Source organism: Bufo bufo, chromosome 3 (assembly GCF_905171765.1).
Source record: "Bufo bufo chromosome 3, aBufBuf1.1, whole genome shotgun sequence".
NCBI classification, from domain to species: domain Eukaryota; kingdom Metazoa; phylum Chordata; class Amphibia; order Anura; family Bufonidae; genus Bufo; species Bufo bufo.
In genome coordinates this window covers 698,754,513-698,777,117 of record NC_053391.1, presented here as the reverse complement: position 1 = coordinate 698,777,117, position 22,605 = coordinate 698,754,513, and the positions used below count along the sequence as shown (strand labels likewise).

The window sequence follows — 22,605 nt, the reverse complement described above, 5'->3', positions numbered from 1 at the left end:
AGGAAGACGACAACTGTCAGGCAGGATCTGTAATAATCCAGACAGAGCGAGCCGATGGACGGGTCCCCCCAAATAAATCATAGGGGGCACACGGGGTGTAACGCACACGTACATTATAGGACCAGGCGTCATCTATGACCCAACTGCTGCAGAACCTCCTAGAGAGAAGGATACACATCAGTCCGTGACTATCTACCTATCTTTATCGGGTTCAGGGTATACAGGAGTCCTCTCTGCGGGGTCCCCCTCTATACCGCAGGTTCTGGTGTGGGGGGGGGGGGATATACCGTATTCTGTGCCTACAGGCAGTAATGACCACAGGGCACATCTGGGGTGAACACAGTTTATTAGTGAGCAGGCTCCACCTTGGGCTTCTCTTGGTGGTGGGCTCCAGCGTGGACTCCTCTGGGCGCTGGGCTCCAGGTACCTCTAGGTGCTGGGGTCTGGCTCGGGCTCCTCTGGGCGGTGGTGTCCGATATCTTCTGGGTGGTGGGGTCCATGGTGGAGGATGCAGATGTTCCTCGGTCTCCTTCCCGTCTCTCATTGTGTTAATTGGTGTCTGCAAGAGAAAATCATCAGCACAAGGGCTTCATGTGCAGGGGCCACACAGGGCCCAACCATACTGCCTTCCTAAAAGTCCTGACCCTTTCTAGTATCTTCTCTCCTTCTCACTTCTGAGCTGCAGCCATCTAGGTATTGCGCTTGCTCTGGGGTTGCCTGGGCTTCCTGTCATGTGACCTCCAGGTTGGTTCTTATGAGTGGTGATCACATGACAGAAAGCCCATGGTGTAAACATTACCATGGTAACCTCAGAGCAAGCACAGCGCTCCCATCACTGTAGATGCCATGTCCCACCCTTTGTATCCCGCACTACCAGCCTCTCTGACGTGGCCCAACAGGAGTACAAAGATGGCTCCATGGAAACCCAACAATTGATGGTGTGGGGGTGGCGTAGACAGGGTGGCCAAGGAAGCCCATCCCTCTACTAACCACCCAGATGCCATGACCACAATTTGTTGCAGCATCCACGGGGTTAAGCGGTTGGGATCTGTCTACGTCACACTGCAGCAGAGCGCCAGCCTCACCGCACACTGTACATTTACCGTATGTGTCGCTGAGGGGTTAATGCTGGTCACCTGACCTCTCACCTTCGTCCCGCGCGGTGTCGTCGCCTCTGGCGCTGTCAGGTATTTGCGGTTCGGCCTCGGCAGTGATGTGATTCGGTGACTCTTCCTGGGCCGGGGCCTCGGTGGTCTCTGCGTTCTGGTGATGAGCAGCGGCGTCCTGGGCAGCGGCGTCCTGGGCAGCGGCGTCCTGGGCAGCGGCGTCCTGGGCAGCGGCGTCCTGGGCAGCGGCGTCAGATCCCGTCACCTCTGCTGGGTCTCCAACCACTAGGAGGAGACCGGATTAATCAAGTTGTCGCTAACTGGTGGGGTGAACCTCTGGGACCTCACAGACCCCAGCACCCTGTGGTCGGGGGTCCTGGGAGAGATATTGGGTACCTGGTGGGGGCGGCGGCACCTCCGATGTCGGGGACCACAGGGTCAAGCCGCTGATCTTCTCTGGGATCCACCGGGTCACGGGCACCGCCAGCGGCTCCTCCTCCTCCTCTTCATCCTTCTCCTGTGTGATGAGCGGCAGGACATTAGGAGACGCCCCCGCTGCCCCTAAGCTTTATGTGTGGCACCCAGGTGTAGGGCCAGCTGCAATCCATCCCCAGCATGCACTGCACTCTATGAACTGCACACAATGTACACACTGCACACAATGTAAACGCACTGCACACAATGTACACAATGTAAACGCACTGCACACAATGTACACAATGTAAACGCACTGCACACAATGTACACACACTGCACACAATGTACACACACTGCACACACAATGTACACACACTGCACACACAATGTACACACTGCACACACAATGTACACACAATGCACACACACTGCACACACAATGTACACACTGCACACACAATGTACACACAATGCACACACAATGTACACACTGCACACACAATGTACACACAATGCACACACACTGCACACACAATGTACACACTGCACACACACTGCACACACAATGTACACACAATGCACACACAATGCACACACACTGCACACACAATGTACACACTGCACACACAATGTACACACTGTACACACAATGCACACACACTGCACACACACTGCACACACAATGTACACACAATGTACACACAATGCACACACACTGCACACACAATGTACACACACTGCACACAATGTACACACACTGCACACACAATGTACACACACTGCACACAATGTACACACACTGTACACACACTGCACACAATGTACACACACTGCACACACAATGTACACACACTGCACACACAATGTACACACACTGCACACAATGTACACACACTGCACACACAATGTACACACAATGCACACACACTGCACACACAATGCACACACACTGCACACACAATGTACACACAATGTACACACTGCACACACACTGCACACACAATGTACACACACTGCACACACAATGTACACACACTGCACACACAATGTACACACACTGCACACACAATGTACACACACTGCACACACAATGTACACACACTGCACACAATGTACACACACTGCACACACAATGTACACACACTGCACACAATGTACACACACTGCACATACAATGTACACACTGCACACACAATGTACACACACTGCACACAATGTACACACACTGTACACACACTGCACATACAATGTACACACTGCACACACAATGTACACACAATGCACACACACTGCACACACAATGTACACACACTGCACACAATGTACACACACTGCACACACAATGTACACACACTGCACACACAATGTACACACACTGCACACAATGTACACACAATGCACACACACTGCACACACAATGTACACACACTGCACACAATGCACACACACTGCACATACAATGTACACACACTGCACACACACTGTACACACACTGCACACACAATGTACACACTGCACACAATGTACACACACTGCACATACAATGTACACACACTGCACACACACTGTACACACACTGCACACAATGTACACACACTGCACACAATGTACACACTGCACACACAATGTACACACACTGCACACACAATGTACACACAATGTACACACACTGCACACACAATGTACACACTGCACATGAAGCCGGCCAGGACCTGGACTTCCGCGGGGGCGTTCAGCACAAAGCCCTTGATTACAGGGGGGTCCTTGGAGGGGCCCCCTGATCTCCCCCGGCCGGGGTGCGGCGGCTGCTGTGGCTTTAACACAAGGTGCAGACTTGTTAATGGAGGACATTCATAAAACATTACCAGACAGGAGCCGCAGACTGCAGCGACTGATCCCCTGACGCACCCCCCACGCCCTATTCTCCAGTCACATCCAGAGCTGCAGGGATACATGTGACTGTAGCATGAGATATGATGTAACAGCAGGACAGTGACTACAGCTCTGGATGTGACTGTAGCATATGATGCGATGTAACAGTAGAATTGTAAATGCAGCTCTGGGTGTGACTGGAGTGAGTTCTGCTTTAGGCCTCACTCAGTCGGACCGCACATGGCCGCAACCATAATAGAAAATGCCCATTCTTGTCTACGACATAACAGGACACGCTCTCCGCGGGGCCGTGGAACAGAGCCACGTGTGCTGTCCGCATGGAAATGAATAGGTCCACGGACCCGTTCACATGGCCGTCTGAGTGGCCCTTAAGACCAGCTCTGCCCAATCCTGAATGCAGAGTATCTGTGCTGGGATAGTGATGCCTGCTCTGCGCTCACCTGCTCGGCCTGCACGTACGATCCATGTTGTTCGCAGCCGATGTCAAAAACGTACTTCCCCGGACCCAGGACCTGCGGAGAAGACGGGGAGAGATCAGCCACGCCGCTGCAGACCCCGCCCCCAATGTGATGGTGGGAGGAGCTTATTACGCCACTTTCGCCAGATTTGTGCCACAATATTCAACTTTTTTCAACACCGGAAAAACAACGTCAATCTAATTACCCCCTAATGTCTGTCAGTTCTTTTCCAGATCTCTGCTTGCTGTCAGTGAATTGGAACATCCAGGTGCTAAATGCCTGTCCTGACCTTGCTCACAGCTGAAAGCTTGTTACAGTGTGTCAGTGCGAGTAAAAACCATCAGCCTGAAGCTCAGCACAGGAGAGGCTGCTGCGCAGCATATACACTGACACACAGTAACAAACCCCCAGCGGTGTAAAGTATCAGGTTTGTACCGGTTCTCGGTCTTTGTAGCGGACGCCTCCTCACCGTGTTATTGGAGAACTTCCCCTGGTAGCGGTGGTTGTGATGGACGAGCTCTCCGGCGCCCTCCTGTTTCCCGTTCACCCAGGTGCCCATGTACCTGGAGCCGGTGTCCACGTAGGTGTAGACCCCCTGCCCGTGCCTGCCGAGAAGACCCTTCATGTGAGACACACAGCTATCAGGGGGGCGCTGTTGCATTGGGGTCTATGAGGGATCTGTGGTGACAGAAGGTACTGCAGGTGCAGTTAACCCGGGCCCTGCCCCCGCTGAGCACATACCTCTGATGGGCGTACCAGTCCCCGCTGTAGGTGTCCCCGTTGGCATAAGTGTACACGCCCTGGCCTTGTCGCTGGTCATCTACCCAGTCACCTGGAAGAGGAGAAGCAGTGTTAGCGCCCGCAGCGCGGTGGTGCCATGCTCCTGCACTAAGAGGTTCTGCAGCAGCCGGGAGCGTGATGGGCGTTACCTTCGTATCGGGATCCGTCCGGGTACATGAAGGTGCCCCCGCCGTGCTTGCGGTTCTGGTAATATTCTCCCACGTAGCGCGCGCCGTTCTTGAAGCGGTACGTCCCCTGCGGAGAAGCAGCGTGAGTGCCGGCCAATCACACCGCCTCCATACCGGGGGCGGGGCTAATGTGCTCACCTGACCGTGCCGCCGCCCATTCTCATACATCCCGTCATACGTGTCGCCATTCGGAAGCCGCGCTTTACCTTGTCCGTGTCTCTCCCCGGCCTCATTCTTCTCCCCTTCATAAAACTGCGGAGGGAGAAAGGGGGCGACACTGAGTCCTGGCCACTGCCGTCATCTATACTGAGTCCTGACCACTGCCGCCATCTTTACTGAGTCCTGACCACTGCCGCCATCTATACAGAGTCCTGACCACTGCCGCCATCTATACAGAGTCCTGACCGCTGCCGCCATCTATACTGAGTCCTGACCACTGCCGCCATCTTTACTGAGTCCTGACCACTGCCACCATCTTTACTGAGTCCTGACCACTGCATCCATCTTTACTGAGTCCTGACCGCTGCCGCCATCTATACTGAGTCCTGACCACTGCCGCCATCTATACTGAGTCCTGACCACTGCCGCCATCTATACTGAGTCCTGACCACTGCCGCCATCTATACTGAGTCCTGACCGCTGCCTCCATCTATACAGAGTCCTGACCTCTGCCGCCATCTATGCTGAGTCCTGACCGCTGCCGCCATCTATACTGAGTCCTGACCACTGCATCCATCTATACTGAGTCCTGACCGCTGCCGCCATCTATACTGAGTCCTGACCACTGCCGCCATCTATACTGAGTCCTGACCACTGCCGCCATCTATACTGAGTCCTGACCACTGCCGCCATCTATACTGAGTCCTGACCGCTGCCTCCATCTATACAGAGTCCTGACCTCTGCCGCCATCTATGCTGAGTCCTGACCGCTGCCGCCATCTATACTGAGTCCTGACCTCTGCCGCCATCTATACAGAGTCCTGACCTCTGCCGCCATCTATGCTGAGTCCTGACCGCTGCCGCCATCTATACTGAGTCCTGACCGCTGCCGCCATCTATACAGAGTACTGACCGCTGCCTCCATCTATACTGAGTCCTGACCGCTGCCTCCATCTATACTGAGTCCTGACCGCTGCCGCCATCTATACTGAGTCCTGACCGCTGCCTCCATCTATACTGAGTCCTGACCACTGCCGCCATCTTTACTGAGTCCTGACCAATGCCGCCATCTATACTGAGTCCTGACCACTGCCGCCATCTATACAGAGTCCTGACCGCTGCCGCCATCTATACTGAGTCCTGACCACTGCCGCCATCTTTACTGAGTACTGACCACTGCCGCCATCTTTACTGAGTCCTGACCACTGCATCCATCTATACTGAGTCCTGACCGCTGCCGCCATCTATACTGAGTCCTGACCACTGCCGCCATCTATACTGAGTCGTGACCACTGCCGCCATCTATACTGAGTCCTGACCACTGCCGCCATCTATACTGAGTCCTGACCGCTGCCTCCATCTATACAGAGTCCTGACCTCTGCCGCCATCTATGCTGAGTCCTGACCGCTGCCGCCATCTATACTGAGTCCTGACCACTGCCGCCATCTATACAGAGTACTGACCGCTGCCGCCATCTATACTGAGTACTGACCACTGCTGCCATCTATACTGAGTCCTGACCGCTGCCTCCATCTATACAGAGTCCTGACCTCTGCCGCCATCTATGCTGAGTCCTGACCGCTGCCGCCATCTATACTGAGTCCTGACCACTGCCGCCATCTATGCTGAGTCCTGACCGCTGCCGCCATCTATACTGAGTCCTGACCGCTGCATCCATCTATACTGAGTCCTGACCCCTGCCGCCATCTATGCTGAGTCCTGACCACTGCCGCCATCTATACTGAGTCCTGACCGCTGCCTCCATCTATACTGAGTCCTGACCACTGCCGCCATCTATGCTGAGTCCTGACCGCTGCCGCCATCTATACTGAGTACTGACCGCTGCCTCCATCTATACAGAGTCCTGACCTCTGCCGCCATCTATGCTGAGTCCTGACCGCTGCCGCCATCTATACTGAGTCCTGACCGCTGCCGCCATCTATACAGAGTACTGACCGCTGCCTCCATCTATACTGAGTCCTGACCGCTGCCTCCATCTATACTGAGTCCTGACCGCTGCCGCCATCTATACTGAGTCCCGAACACTGCCGCCATCTATACAGAGTCCTGACCGCTGCCTCCATCTATACAGAGTCCTGACCACTGCCGCCATCTATACTGAGTCCTGACCGCTGCCTCCATCTATACAGAGTCCTGACCGCTGCCTCCATCTATACAGAGTCCTGACCACTGCCGCCATCTATACTGAGTCCTGACCGCTGCCTCCATCTATACTGAGTCCTGACCGCTGCCTCCATCTATACTGAGTCCTGACCACTGCCGCCATCTATGCTGAGTCCTGACCGCTGCCGCCATCTATACTGAGTCCTGACCACTGCCGCCATCTATGCTGAGTCCTGACCGCTGCCGCCATCTATACTGAGTACTGACCACTGCCGCCATCTATACTGAGTCCTGAACACTGCCGCCATCTATACAGAGTCCTGACCGCTGCCTCCATCTATACTGAGTCCTGACCGCTGCCTCCATCTATACGTAGTCCTGACCGCTGCCTCCATCTATACAGAGTCCTGACCACTGCCGCCATCAATACTGAGTCCTGACCACTGCAGCCATCTATACAGAGTCCTGACCGCTACCGCCATCTTTACTAAGTCCTGACCGCTGCCTCCATCTATACTGAGTCCTGACCACTGCCGCCATCTATACTGAGTCCTGACCACTGCCGCCATCTATACAGAGTCCTGACCGCTGCCTCCATCTATACTGAGTCCTGACCACTGCCGCCATCTATACTGAGTCCTGACCGCTGCCGCCATCTATACTGAGTCCTGACCGCTGCCGCCATCTATACTGAGTCCTGACCTCTGCCGCCATCTATACTGAGTCCTGACCCCTGCCACCATCTATACTGAGTCCTGACCACTGCCGCCATCTATACTGAGTCCTGACCGCTGCCGCCATCTATACTGAGTCCTGACCACTGCCGCCATCTATACTGAGTCCTGACCACTGCCGCCATCTATACTGAGTCCTGACCACTGCCGCCATCTATACTGAGTCCTGACCGCTGCCTCCATCTATACAGAGTCCTGACCTCTGCCGCCATCTATGCTGAGTCCTGACCGCTGCCGCCATCTATACTGAGTCCTGACCACTGCCGCCATCTATACTGAGTCCTGACCGCTGCCGCCATCTTTACTGAGTCCTGACCGCTGCCTCCATCTATACTGAGTCCTGACCACTGCCGCCATCTATACTGAGTCCTGACCACTGCCGCCATCTATACAGAGTCCTGACCGCTGCCTCCATCTATACTGAGTCCTGACCACTGCCGCCATCTATACTGAGTCCTGACCACTGCCGCCATCTATACAGAGTCCTGACAGCTGCCTCCATCTATAATGAGTCCTGACCGCTGCCTCCATCTATACTGAGTCCTGACCACTGCCGCCATCTATGCTGAGTCCTGACCGCTGCCGCCATCTATACTGAGTACTGACCGCTGCCTCCATCTATACAGAGTCCTGACCTCTGCCGCCATCTATGCTGAGTCCTGACCGCTGCCGCCATCTATACTGAGTACTGACCGCTGCCTCCATCTATACTGAGTCCTGACCGCTGCCTCCATCTATACTGAGTCCTGACCACTGCCGCCATCTATGCTGAGTCCTGACCGCTGCCGCCATCTATACTGAGTACTGACCGCTGCCTCCATCTATACTGAGTCCTGACCACTGCCGCCATCTATGCTGAGTCCTGACCGCTGCCGCCATCTATACTGAGTACTGACCGCTGCCTCCATCTATACAGAGTCCTGACCTCTGCCGCCATCTATGCTGAGTCCTGACCGCTGCCGCCATCTATACTGAGTCCTGACCGCTGCCGCCATCTATACAGAGTACTGACCGCTGCCTCCATCTATACTGAGTCCTGACCGCTGCCTCCATCTATACTGAGTCCTGACCGCTGCCGCCATCTATACTGAGTCCTGACCGCTGCCTCCATCTATACTGAGTCCTGACCACTGCCGCCATCTTTACTGAGTCCTGACCACTGCCGCCATCTATACTGAGTCCTGACCACTGCCGCCATCTATACAGAGTCCTGACCGCTGCCGCCATCTATACTGAGTCCTGACCACTGCCGCCATCTTTACTGAGTACTGACCACTGCCGCCATCTTTACTGAGTCCTGACCACTGCATCCATCTATACTGAGTCCTGACCGCTGCCGCCATCTATACTGAGTCCTGACCACTGCCGCCATCTATACTGAGTCCTGACCACTGCCGCCATCAATACTGAGTCCTGACCACTGCCGCCATCTATACTGAGTCCTGACCGCTGCCTCCATCTATACAGAGTCCTGACCTCTGCCGCCATCTATGCTGAGTCCTGACCGCTGCCGCCATCTATACTGAGTCCTGACCACTGCCGCCATCTATACTGAGTCCTGACCGCTGCCTCCATCTATACAGAGTCCTGACCTCTGCCGCCATCTATGCTGAGTCCTGACCGCTGCCGCCATCTATACTGAGTCCTGACCACTGCCGCCATCTATGCTGAGTCCTGACCGCTGCCGCCATCTATACTGAGTCCTGACCACTGCCGCCATCTATACTGAGTCCTGACCGCTGCCTCCATCTATACAGAGTCCTGACCTCTGCCGCCATCTATGCTGAGTCCTGACCGCTGCCGCCATCTATACTGAGTCCTGACCACTGCCGCCATCTATGCTGAGTCCTGACCGCTGCCGCCATCTATACTGAGTCCTGACCGCTGCATCCATCTATACTAAGTCCTGACCCCTGCCGCCATCTATGCTGAGTCCTGACCACTGCCGCCATCTATACTGAGTCCTGACCGCTGCCTCCATCTATACTGAGTCCTGACCACTGCCGCCATCTATGCTGAGTCCTGACCGCTGCCGCCATCTATACTGAGTACTGACCGCTGCCTCCATCTATACAGAGACCTGACCTCTGCCGCCATCTATGCTGAGTCCTGACCGCTGCCGCCATCTATACTGAGTCCTGACCGCTGCCGCCATCTATACAGAGTACTGACCGCTGCCTCCATCTATACTGAGTCCTGACCGCTGCCTCCATCTATACTGAGTCCTGACCGCTGCCGCCATCTATACTGAGTCCTGACCACTGCCGCCATCTATACTGAGTCCCGAACACTGCCGCCATCTATACAGAGTCCTGACCGCTGCCTCCATATATACAGAGTCCTGACCGCTGCCGCCATCTATACAGAGTCCTGACCGCTGCCTCCATCTATACAGAGTCCTGACCGCTGCCGCCATCTATACTGAGTCCTGACCGCTGCATCCATCTATACTGAGTCCGGACCGCTGCATCCATCTATACAGAGTCCTGACCGCTGCCTCCATCTATACAGAGTCCTGACCACTGCCGCCATCTATACTGAGTCCTGACCGCTGCCTCCATCTATACTGAGTCCTGACCGCTGCCTCCATCTATACTGAGTCCTGACCACTGCCGCCATCTATGCTGAGTCCTGACCGCTGCCGCCATCTATACTGAGTCCTGACCACTGCCGCCATCTATGCTGAGTCCTGACCGCTGCCGCCATCTATACTGAGTACTGACCACTGCCGCCATCTATACTGAGTCCTGACCACTGCCGCCATCTATACTGAGTCCTGACCACTGCCGCCATCTATACTGAGTCCTGACCGCTGCTGCCATCTATACTAAGTCCTGACCGCTGCCTCCATCTATACTGAGTCCTGACCGCTGCCGCCATCTATACTGAGTCCTGACCGCTGCCTCCATCTATACTGAGTCCTGACCGCTGCCGCCATCTATACTGAGTCCTGACCTCTGCCGCCATCTATACTGAGTCCTGACCACTGCCGCCATCTATACTGAGTCCTGACCACTGCCGCCATCTATACTGAGTCCTGACCGCTGCCGCCATCTATACTGAGTCCTGACCGCTGCCGCCATCTATACTGAGTCCTGACCTCTGCCGCCATCTATACTGAGTCCTGACCACTGCCGCCATCTATACTGAGTCCTGACCACTGCCGCCATCTATACTGAGTCCTGACCACTGCCGCCATCTATACTGAGTCCTGACCACTGCCGCCATCTATACTGAGTCCTGACCACTGCCGCCATCTATACTGAGTCCTGACCACTGCCGCCATCTATACTGAGTACTAACCACTGCCGCCATCTATACTGAGTCCTGACCACTGCCGCCATCTATACTGAGTCCTGACCGCTTCCGTCATCTATACTGAGTCCTGACCTCTGACGCCATCTATACTGAGTACTAACCACTGCCGCCATCTATACTGAGTCCTGACTACTGCCGCCATCTATACGGAGTCCTGACCGCTGCCGCCATCTATACTGAGTCCTGACCCCTGCCGCCATCTTTACTGTGTCCTGACCACTGCCTCCATCTATACAGAGTCCTGACCACTGCCTCCATCTATACAGATTCCTGACCGCTGCCGCCATCTATACTGAGTCCTGACCGCTTCCGCCATCTATACTGAGTCCTGACCGCTGCCGCCATCTATACAGAGTCCTGACCGCTGCCTCCATCTATACTGAGTCCTGACCACTGCCGCCATCTATACTGAGTCCTGACCGCTGCCGCCATCTATACTGAGTCCTGACCGCTGCCGCCATCTATACTGAGTCCTGACCTCTGCCGCCATCTATACTGAGTCCTGACCACTGCCGCCATCTATAATGAGTCCTGACCGCTGCCTCCATCTATACTGAGTCCTGACCGCTGCCGCCATCTATACTGAGTCCTGACCACTGCCGCCATCTATACTGAGTACTAACCACTGCCGCCATCTATACTGAGTCCTGACCACTGCCGCCATCTATACTGAGTCCTGACCGCTTCCGTCATCTATACTGAGTCCTGACCACTGCCGCCATCTATACTGAGTACTAACCACTGCCGCCATCTATACTGAGTCCTGACTACTGCCGCCATCTATACGGAGTCCTGACCGCTGCCGCCATCTATACTGAGTCCTGACCCCTGCCGCCATCTTTACTGTGTCCTGACCACTGCCTCCATCTATACTGAGTCCTGACCACTGCCGCCATCTATACTGAGTCCTGACCTCTGCCGCCATCTATACTGAGTCCTGACCACTGCCGCCATCTATACTGAGTCCTGACCACTGCCGCCATCTATACTGAGTCCTGACCACTGCCGCCATCTATACTGAGTCCTGACCACTGCCGCCATCTATACTGAGTCCTGACCACTGCCGCCATCTATACTGAGTCCTGACCACTGCCGCCATCTATACTGAGTACTAACCACTGCCGCCATCTATACTGAGTCCTGACCACTGCCGCCATCTATACTGAGTCCTGACCGCTTCCGTCATCTATACTGAGTCCTGACCTCTGACGCCATCTATACTGAGTACTAACCACTGCCGCCATCTATACTGAGTCCTGACTACTGCCGCCATCTATACGGAGTCCTGACCGCTGCCGCCATCTATACTGAGTCCTGACCCCTGCCGCCATCTTTACTGTGTCCTGACCACTGCCTCCATCTATACAGAGTCCTGACCACTGCCTCCATCTATACAGATTCCTGACCGCTGCCGCCATCTATACTGAGTCCTGACCGCTTCCGCCATCTATACTGAGTCCTGACCGCTGCCGCCATCTATACAGAGTCCTGACCGCTGCCTCCATCTATACTGAGTCCTGACCACTGCCGCCATCTATACTGAGTCCTGACCGCTGCCGCCATCTATACTGAGTCCTGACCGCTGCCGCCATCTATACTGAGTCCTGACCTCTGCCGCCATCTATACTGAGTCCTGACCACTGCCGCCATCTATAATGAGTCCTGACCGCTGCCTCCATCTATACTGAGTCCTGACCACTGCCGCCATCTATACTGAGTCCTGACCACTGCCGCCATCTATACTGAGTACTAACCACTGCCGCCATCTATACTGAGTCCTGACCACTGCCGCCATCTATACTGAGTCCTGACCGCTTCCGTCATCTATACTGAGTCCTGACCACTGCCGCCATCTATACTGAGTACTAACCACTGCCGCCATCTATACTGAGTCCTGACTACTGCCGCCATCTATACGGAGTCCTGACCGCTGCCGCCATCTATAATGAGTCCTGACCCCTGCCGCCATCTTTACTGTGTCCTGACCACTGCCTCCATCTATACAGAGTCCTGACCACTGCCTCCATCTATACAGATTCCTGACCGCTGCCGCCATCTATACTGAGTCCTGACCGCTTCCGTCATCTATACTGAGTCCTGACCACTGCCGCCATCTATACTGAGTACTAACCACTGCCGCCATCTATACTGAGTCCTGACCACTGCCGCCATCTATACGGAGTCCTGACCGCTGCCGCCATCTATACTGAGTCCTGACCCCTGCCGCCATCTTTACTGTGTCCTGACCACTGCCTCCATCTATACAGAGTCCTGATCACTGCCTCCATCTATACAGATTCCTGACCGCTGCCGCCATCTATACTGAGTCCTGATCACTGCCTCCATCTATACAGAGTCCTGATCACTGCCTCCATCTATACAGATTCCTGACCGCTGCCGCCATCTATACTGAGTCCTGACCGCTGCCGCCATCTATACAGAGTCCAGACCGCTGCCGCCATCTTTACTGAGTCCTGACCGCTGCCGCCATCTATACTGAGTCCTGACCCCTGCCGCCATCTTTACTGTGTCCTGACCACTGCCTCCATCTATACAGAGTCCTGACCACTGCCGCCATCTATACTGAGTCCTGACCGCTTCCGTCATCTATACTGAGTCCTGACCGCTGCCTCCATCTATACAGAGTCCTGACCACTGCCGCCATCTATACAGAGTCCTGACCGCTGCATCCATCTATACAGAGTCCTGACCACTGCCGCCATCTATACTGAGTCCTGACCACTGCCGCCATCTATACAGAGTCCTGACCGCTGCCTCCATCTATACAGAGTCCTGACCACTGCCGCAATCTATACTGTACCTCCACCTAGTAATTCAGACACCCCTGTACCTCCACCTAGTAATCCAGACACCCCTGTGCCTCCACCTAGTAATCCAGACACCCCTGTACCTCCACCTAGTAATACAGACACCCCTGTGCCTCCACCTAGTAATCCAGACACCCCCTGTACCTCCACCTAGTAATCCAGACACCCCTGTACCTCCACCTAGTAATCCATACACCCCTGTACCTCCACCTAGTAATCCAGACACCCCTGTACCTCCACCTAGTAATCAAGACACCCCTGTACCTCCACCTAGTAGTCCAGACACCCCTGTACCTCCACCTAATAATCCAGACACCCCTGTACCTCCATCTAGTAATCCAGACACCCCTGTACCTCCACCTAGTAATCCAGACACCCCTGTACCTCCATCTAGTAATCCAGACACCCCTGTACCTCCACCTAGTAATCCAGACACCCCTGTACCTCCACCTAGTAATCCAGACACCCCCTGTACCTCCACCTAGTAATCCAGACACCCCTGTACCTCCATCTAGTAATCCAGACACCCCTGTACCTCCACCTAGTAATCCAGACACCCCTGTACCTCCACCTAGTAATCCAGACACCCCTGTACCTCCACCTAGTAATCCAGACACCCCTGTGCCTCCACCTAGTAATCCAGACACCCCTGTACCTCCACCTAGTAATCCAGACACCCCTGTGCCTCCAACTAGTAATCCAGACACCCCTGTACCTCCATCTAATAATCCAGACACCCCTGTACCTCCACCTAGTAATCCAGACACCCCTGTGCCTCCATCTAATAATCCAGACACCCCTGTACCTCCACCTAATAATCCAGACACCCCTGTACCTCCACCTAGTAATCCAGACACCCCCTGTACCTCCATTTAATAATCCAGACACCCCTGTACCTCCACCTAGTAATCCAGACACCCCTGTACCTCCACCTAGTAATCCAGACACCCCTGTGCCTCCACCTAGTAATCCAGACACCCCTGTACCTCCACCTAGTAATCCAGACACCCCTGTGCCTCCAACTAGTAATCCAGACACCCCTGTACCTCCATCTAATAATCCAGACACCCCTGTACCTCCACCTAGTAATCCAGACACCACTGTGCCTCCATCTAATAATCCAGACACCCCTGTACCTCCACCTAATAATCCAGACACCCCTGTACCTCCACCTAGTAATCCAGACACCCCCTGTACCTCCATTTAATAATCCAGACACCCCTGTACCTCCACCTAGTAATCAAGACACACCCTGTACCTCCATCTAATAATCCAGACACCCCTGTAACTCCACCTAGTAATCAAGACACCCCTGTACCTCCACCTAGTAATCCAGACACCCCCTGTACCTCCATCTAATAATCCAGACACCACCTGTACCTCCATCTAATAATCCAGACACCCCTGTGCCTCCACCTAGTAATCCAGACACCCCTTGTACCTCTATCTAATAATCCAGACACCCCTGTACCTCCACCTAGTAATCCAGACACCCCCTGTACCTCCATCTAATAATCCAGACACACCTGTACCTCCACCTAGTAATCCAGACACCCCTGTACCTCCATCTAGTAATCCAGACACCCCTGTACCTCCACCTAGTAATCCAGACACCCCTGTACCTCCACCTAGTAATCCAGACACCCCCTGTACCTCCACCTAGTAATCCAGACACCCCTGTGCCTCCACCTAGTAATCCAGACACCCCTGTACCTCCACATAGTAATCCAGACACCCCTGTACCTCCCTCTAATAATCCAGACACCCCTGTACCTCCACCTAGTAATCAAGACACACCCTGTACATCCATCTAATAATCCAGACACCCGCTGTACCTCCATCTAATAATCCAGACACCCCTGTACCTGCACCTAGTAATCCAGACACCCCCTGTACCTCCATCTAATAATCCAGACACCCACTGAACCTCCATCTAATAATCCAGACACCCCTGTGCCTCCACCTAGTAATCAAGACACCCCTGTACCTCCACCTAGTAATCCAGACACCCCCTGTACCTCCATCTAATAATCCAGACACCCCTGTACCTCCATCTAGTAATCCAGACACCCCCTGTACCTCCATCTAATAATCCAGACACCCCTGTACCTCCACCTAGTAATCAAGACACACCTGTACCTCCACCTAATAATCCAGACACCCCTGTACCTCCACCTAATAATCCAGACACCCCTGTACCTCCACCTAATAATCAAGACACCCCTGTACCTCCATCTAGTAATCCAGACACCCCTGTACCTCCACCTAGTAATCCAGACACCCCTGTACCTCCACCTAGTAATCCAGACACCCCCTGTACCTCCACCTAGTAATCCAGACACCCCTGTGCCTCCACCTAGTAATCCAGACACCCCTGTACCTCCACCTAGTAATCCAGACACCCCTGTGCCTCCACCTAGTAATCCAGACACCCCTGTACCTCCATCTAATAATCCAGACACCCCCTATACCTCCACCTAGTAATCCAGACACCCCTGTACCTCCACCTAGTAATCCAGACACCCCTGTGCCTCCATCTAATAATCCAGACACCCCTGTACCTCCACCTAATAATCCAGACACCCCTGTACCTCCACCTAGTAATCCAGACACCCCCTGTAGCTCCATCTAATAATCCAGACACCCCTGTACCTCCACCTAGTAATCAAGACACACCCTGTACCTCCATCTAATAATCCAGACACCCCTGTAACTCCACCTAGTAATCAAGACACCCCTGTACCTCCACCTAGTAATCCAGACACCCCCTGTACCTCCATCTAATAATCCAGACACCACCTGTACCTCCATCTAATAATCCAGACACCCCTGTGCCTCCACCTAGTAATCCAGACACCCCCTGTACCTCTATCTAATAATCCAGACACCCCTGTACCTCCACCTAGTAATAAAGACACCCCCTGTACCTCCATCTAATAATCCAGACACCCCTGTACCTCCACCTAGTAATCCAGACAACCCCTGTACCTCCACCTAGTAATCCAGACAACCCCTGTACCTCCACCTAGTAATCCAGACACCCCTGTACCTCCACCTAGTAATCCAGACACCCCTGTACCTCCACCTAATAATACAGACACCCCCTGTACCTCCATCTAGTAATCCAGACACCCCTGTACCTCCATCTAATAATCCAGACACCCCTGTACCTCCACCTAGTAATCCAGACACCCCTGTACCTCCATCTAGTAATCCAGACACCCCTGTACCTCCATCTAATAATCCAGACACCCCTGTACCTCCACCTAGTAATCAAGACACCCCTGTACCTCCACCTAATAATCCAGACACCCCTGTACCTCCACCTAATAATCCAGACACCCCTGTACCTCCACCTAGTAATCCAGACACCCCTGTACCTCCATCTAGTAATCCAGACACCCCTGTACCTCCACCTAGTAATCCAGACACCCCTGTACCTCCACCTAGTAATCCAGACACCCCTGTACCTCCACCTAGTAATCCAGACACCCCTGTGCCTCCACCTAGTAATCCAGACACCCCTGTACCTCCACCTAGTAATCCAGACACCCCTGTGCCTCGTCCTAGTAATCCAGACACCCCTGTACCTCCATCTAATAATCCAGACACCCCTGTACCTCCACCTAGTAATCCAGACACCCCTGTGCCTCCATCTAATAATCCAGACACCCCTGTACCTCCACCTAATAATCCAGACACCCCTGTACCTCCACCTAGTAATCCAGACACCCCCTGTACCTCCATCTAATAATCCAGACACCCCTGTACCTCCACCTAGTAATCAAGACACACCCTGTACCTCCATCTAATAATCCAGACACCCCTGTAACTCCACCTAGTAATCAAGACACCCCTGTACCTCCACCTAGTAATCCAGACACCCCCTGTACCTCCATCTAATAATCCAGACACCACCTGTACCTCCATCTAATAATCCAGACACCCCTGTGCCTCCACCTAGTAATCAAGACACCTTCTGTACCTCTATCTAATAATCCAGACACCCCTGTACCTCCACCTAGTAATCCAGACACCCCCTGTACCTCCATCTAATAATCCAGACACCCCTGTACCTCCACCTAGTAATCCAGACACCCCTGTACCTCCATCTAGTAATCCAGACACCCCTGTACCTCCACCTAGTAATCCACACACCCCTGTACCTCCACCTAGTAATCCAGACACCCCCTGTACCTCCACCTAGTAATCCAGACACCCCTGTGCCTCCACCTAGTAATCCAGACACCCCTGTACCTCCACATAGTAATCCAGACACCCCTGTACCTCCCTCTAATAATCCAGACACCCCTGTACCTCCACCTAGTAATCCAGACACCCCTGTGCCTCCATCTAATAATCCAGACACCCCTGTACCTACACCTAGTAATCAAGACACACCATGTACCTCCATCTAATAATCCAGACACCCCCTGTACCTCATCTAATAATCCAGACACCCCTGTACCTGCACCTAGTAATCCAGACACCCCCTGTACCTCCATCTAATAATCCAGACACCCCCTGAACCTCCATCTAATAATCCAGACACCCCTGTGCCTCCACCTAGTAATCCAGACACCCCCTGTACCTCCATCTAATAATCCAGACACCCCTGTACCTCCATCTAGTAATCCAGACACCCCCTGTACCTCCATCTAATAATCCAGACACCCCTGTACCTCCACCTAGTAATCAAGACACCCCTGTACCTCCACCTAATAATCCAGACACCCCTGTACCTCCACCTAATAATCCAGACACCCCTGTACCTCCACCTAATAATCCAGACACCCCTGTACCTCCATCTAGTAATCCAGACACCCCTGTACCTCCACCTAGTAATCCAGACACCCCTGTACCTCCACCTAGTAATCCAGACACCCCCTGTACCTCCACCTAGTAATCCAGACACCCCTGTGCCTCCACCTAGTAATCCAGACACCCCTGTACCTCCATCTAATAATCCAGACACCCCTGTACCTCCACCTAGTAATCAAGACACCCCTGTGCCTCCATCTAATAATCCAGACACCCCTGTACCTCCACCTAATAATCCAGACACCCCTGTACCTCCACCTAGTAATCCAGACACCCCCTGTACCTCCATCTAATAATCCAGACACCCCTGTACCTCCACCTAGTAATCAAGACACACCCTGTACCTCCATCTAATAATCCAGACACCCCTGTAACTCCACCTAGTAATCAAGACACCCCTGTACCTCCACCTAGTAATCCAGACACCCCCTGTACCTCCATCTAATAATCCAGACACCACCTGTACCTCCATCTAATAATCCAGACACCCCTGTGCCTCCACCTAGTAATCCAGACACCCCATGTACCTCTATCTAATAATCCAGACACCCCTGTACCTCCACCTAGTAATCCAGACACCCCCTGTACCTCCATCTAATAATCCAGACACCCCTGTACCTCCACCTAGTAATCCAGACAACCCCTGTACCTCCACCTAGTAATCCAGACACCCCTGTACCTCCACCTAGTAATCCAGACACCCCTGTACCTCCACCTAATAATACAGACACCCCCTGTACCTCCATCTAGTAATCCAGACACCCCTGTACCTCCATCTAATAATCCAGACACCCCCTGTACCTCCACCTAGTAATCCAGACACCCCTGTACCTCCATCTAGTAATCCAGACACCCCTGTACCTCCATCTAGTAATCCAGACACCCCTGTACCTCCACCTAGTAATCCAGACACCCCTGTACCTCTATCTAGTAATCCAGACACCCCTGTACCTCCACCTAGTAATCCAGACACCCCTGTACCTCCACCTAGTAATCCAGACACCCCTGTACCTCCACCTAATAATCCAGACACCCCCTATACCTCCACCTAGTAATCCAGACACCCCTGTACCTCCACCTAGTAATCCAGACACCTCTGTACCTCCACCTAATAATCCAGACACCCCTGTACCTCCACCTAGTAATCCAGACACCCCTGTACCTCCATCTAGTAATCCAGACACCCCTGTAACTCCACCTAGTAATCCAGACACCCCTGTACCTTCACCTAGTAATCCAGACACCTCTGTACCTCCATCTAGTAATCCAGACACCCCTGTACCTCCACCTAATAATCCAGAGACCCCTGTAACTCCACCTAGTAATCCAGACACCCCTGTACCTCCACCTAGTAATCCAGATACCCCTGTACCTCCACCTAATAATCCAGACACCCCTGTACCTCCACCTAATAATCCAGACACCCCTGTACCTCCATCTAGTAATCCAGACACCCCTGTACCTCCACCTAGTAATCCAGACACCCCTGTACCTCCACCTAATAATCGAGACACCCCTGTACCTCCACCTAGTAATCCAGACACCCCTGTACCTCCACCTAGTAATCCAGACAACCCCTGTACCTCCACCTAGTAATCCAGACACCCCTGTACCTCCATCTAGTAATCCAGACACCCCTGTACCTCCACCTAGTAATCCAGACACCCCTGTACCTCCACCTAGTAATCCAGACACCCCTGTACCTCCACCTAATAATCCAGACACCCCTGTACCTCCACCTAGTAATGCAGACACCTCTGTACCTCCATCTAATAATCCAGACACCCCTGTACCTCCACCTAGTAATCCAGACACCTCTGTACCTCCATCTAATAATCCAGACACCCCTGTACCTCCACCTAATAATCCAGACACCCCTGTACCTCCATCTAATAATCCAGACACCCATGTACCTCCACCTAGTAATCCAGACACCCCTGTACCTCCACCTAATAATCCAGACACCCCTGTACCTCCACAAAATAATCCAGACACCCCTGTACCTCCACCTAGTAATCCAGACACCCCTGTACCTCCACCTAGTAATCCAGACACCCCTTTACCTCCATCTAGTAATCCAGACACCCCTGTACCTCCACCTAGTAATCCAGACACCCCCTGTACCTCCATCTAGTAATCCAGACACCCCCTGTACCTCCACCTAGTAATCCAGACACCCCCTGTACCTCCACCTAGTAATCCAGACACCCCTGTACCTCCATCTAGTAATCCAGACACCCCTGTACCTCCACCTAATAATCCAGACACCCCTGTACCTCCACCTAGTAATCCAGACACCCCTGTACCTCCACCTAATAATCCAGACACCCCCTGTACCTCCACCTAGTAGTCCAGACACCCCTGTACCTCCACCTAGTAATCCAGACACCCCTGTACCTCCACCTAGTAATCCAGACACCCCTGTACCTCCACCTAGTAATCCAGACACCCCTGTACCTCCATCTAATAATCCAGACACCCCTGTACCTCCACCTAGTAATCCAGACACCCCTGTACCTCCACCTAATAATCCAGACACCCCTGTACCTCCACCTATTAATCCAGACACCCCTGTACCTCCACCTAATAATCCAGACACCCCTGTACCTCCACCTAGTAATCCAGACACCCCTGTACCTCCATCTAATAATCCAGACACCCCTGTACCTCCACCTAGTAGTCCAGACACCCCTGTACCTCCACCTAGTAATCCAGACACCCCTGTACCTCCATCTAATAATCCAGACACCCCTGTACCTCCATCTAGTAATCCAGACACCCCTGTACCTCCACCTAGTAGTCCAGACACCCCTGTACCTCCACCTAATAATCCAGACACCCCTGTACCTCCACCTAGTAATCCAGACACCCCTGTACCTCCACATAATAATCCAGACACCCCTGTACCTCCACCTAGTAATCCAGACACCCCCTGTACCTCCACCTAGTAATCCAGACACCCCCTGTACAGCCTCTCTAACTCACCCCCAGGTCGGGCACAGCGTCCTCCTCAAAATCGGAGCCCAGGTCTGACATGTCTGATGAGGCTGCACGGAAGATATCCGGTAATACGGCGGCACTATGTCCGGTATATTCCGTGTGTGCCGGAGCCGGGATCCGCCGCTCTCCGCTGCTGTCTGCTGAGGGTTCGGGCCACGCGCTCTTCCTGTAGCTACAACCTCCGTTACCAAGGAGACGCGTCCAGTATCCATAGAGATCAGTCCCGCTAAACGGCGCCTGTGGTTTCTATGGTGATAAAGTCACATGATTGCTGAGCGGCCTTCTTTGTAAAGGGCAGAACTAAACGGTACTGAGCCCGTGTCAGTCATTAGTGTCCCCTCATCTCCCCGTGTGTCACAGTTATTAGTGTCCCCTCATCTCCCTGTGTGTCACAGTCATTAGTGTCCCCTCATCTCCTTGTGTGTCACAGTCATTAGTGTCCCCTCATCTCCCTGTGTGTCACAGTCATTAGTGTCCCTCATCTCCTTGTGTGTCACAGTCATTAGTGTCCCCTCATCTCCCCGTGTGTCACAGTCATTAGTGTCCCCTCATCTCCCTGTGTGTCACAGTCATTAGTGTCCCTCATCTCCTTGTGTGTCACAGTCATTAGTGTCCCCTCATCTCCCCGTGTGTCACAGTCATTAGTGTCCCCTCATGTACCCGTGTGTCACAGTTTTTAGTGTCCCCTCATCTCCTTGTGTGTCACAGTCATTAGTGTCCCCTCATCTCCCCGTGTGTCACAGTCATTAGTGTCCCCTCATCTCCTCGTGTGTCACAG

The 22,605-nt window shown here is 53.4% G+C and overlaps 1 protein-coding gene across 1 annotated transcript; it reads right to left on the bottom strand.

The window, feature by feature from the left end:
- Positions 1-363: 363 nt before the first annotated feature.
- On the bottom strand, positions 364-22,089 carry LOC120994227 (radial spoke head 1 homolog). The gene is made up of 9 exons (XM_040422673.1): positions 21,813-22,089; positions 4,981-5,094; positions 4,804-4,909; positions 4,616-4,706; positions 4,344-4,479; positions 3,857-3,928; positions 1,503-1,623; positions 1,149-1,391; positions 364-559 (listed from the first exon to the last, which is right to left on the bottom strand). The coding sequence occupies exons 1-9, from the start codon at positions 21,861-21,863 to the stop codon at positions 549-551; spliced, it is 945 nt and encodes a 314-aa protein (XP_040278607.1). The 5' UTR covers positions 21,864-22,089; the 3' UTR covers positions 364-548.
- Positions 22,090-22,605: the final 516 nt, after the last annotated feature.

Coding starts and splice junctions, on each gene's coding strand:
- LOC120994227 (XM_040422673.1), bottom strand. CDS start 21,863: ATGTCAGACCTGGGCTCCGATTTTGAGGAGGACGCTGTGCCCGACCTG. Junction 5,095..21,812: donor ACGCTGTGCCCGACCTGGGG/GTGAGTTAGAGA, acceptor CTCCCTCCGCAG/TTTTATGAAGGGGAGAAGAA. Junction 1,392..1,502: donor GGTGCCGCCGCCCCCACCAG/GTACCCAATATC, acceptor GTCTCCTCCTAG/TGGTTGGAGACCCAGCAGAG.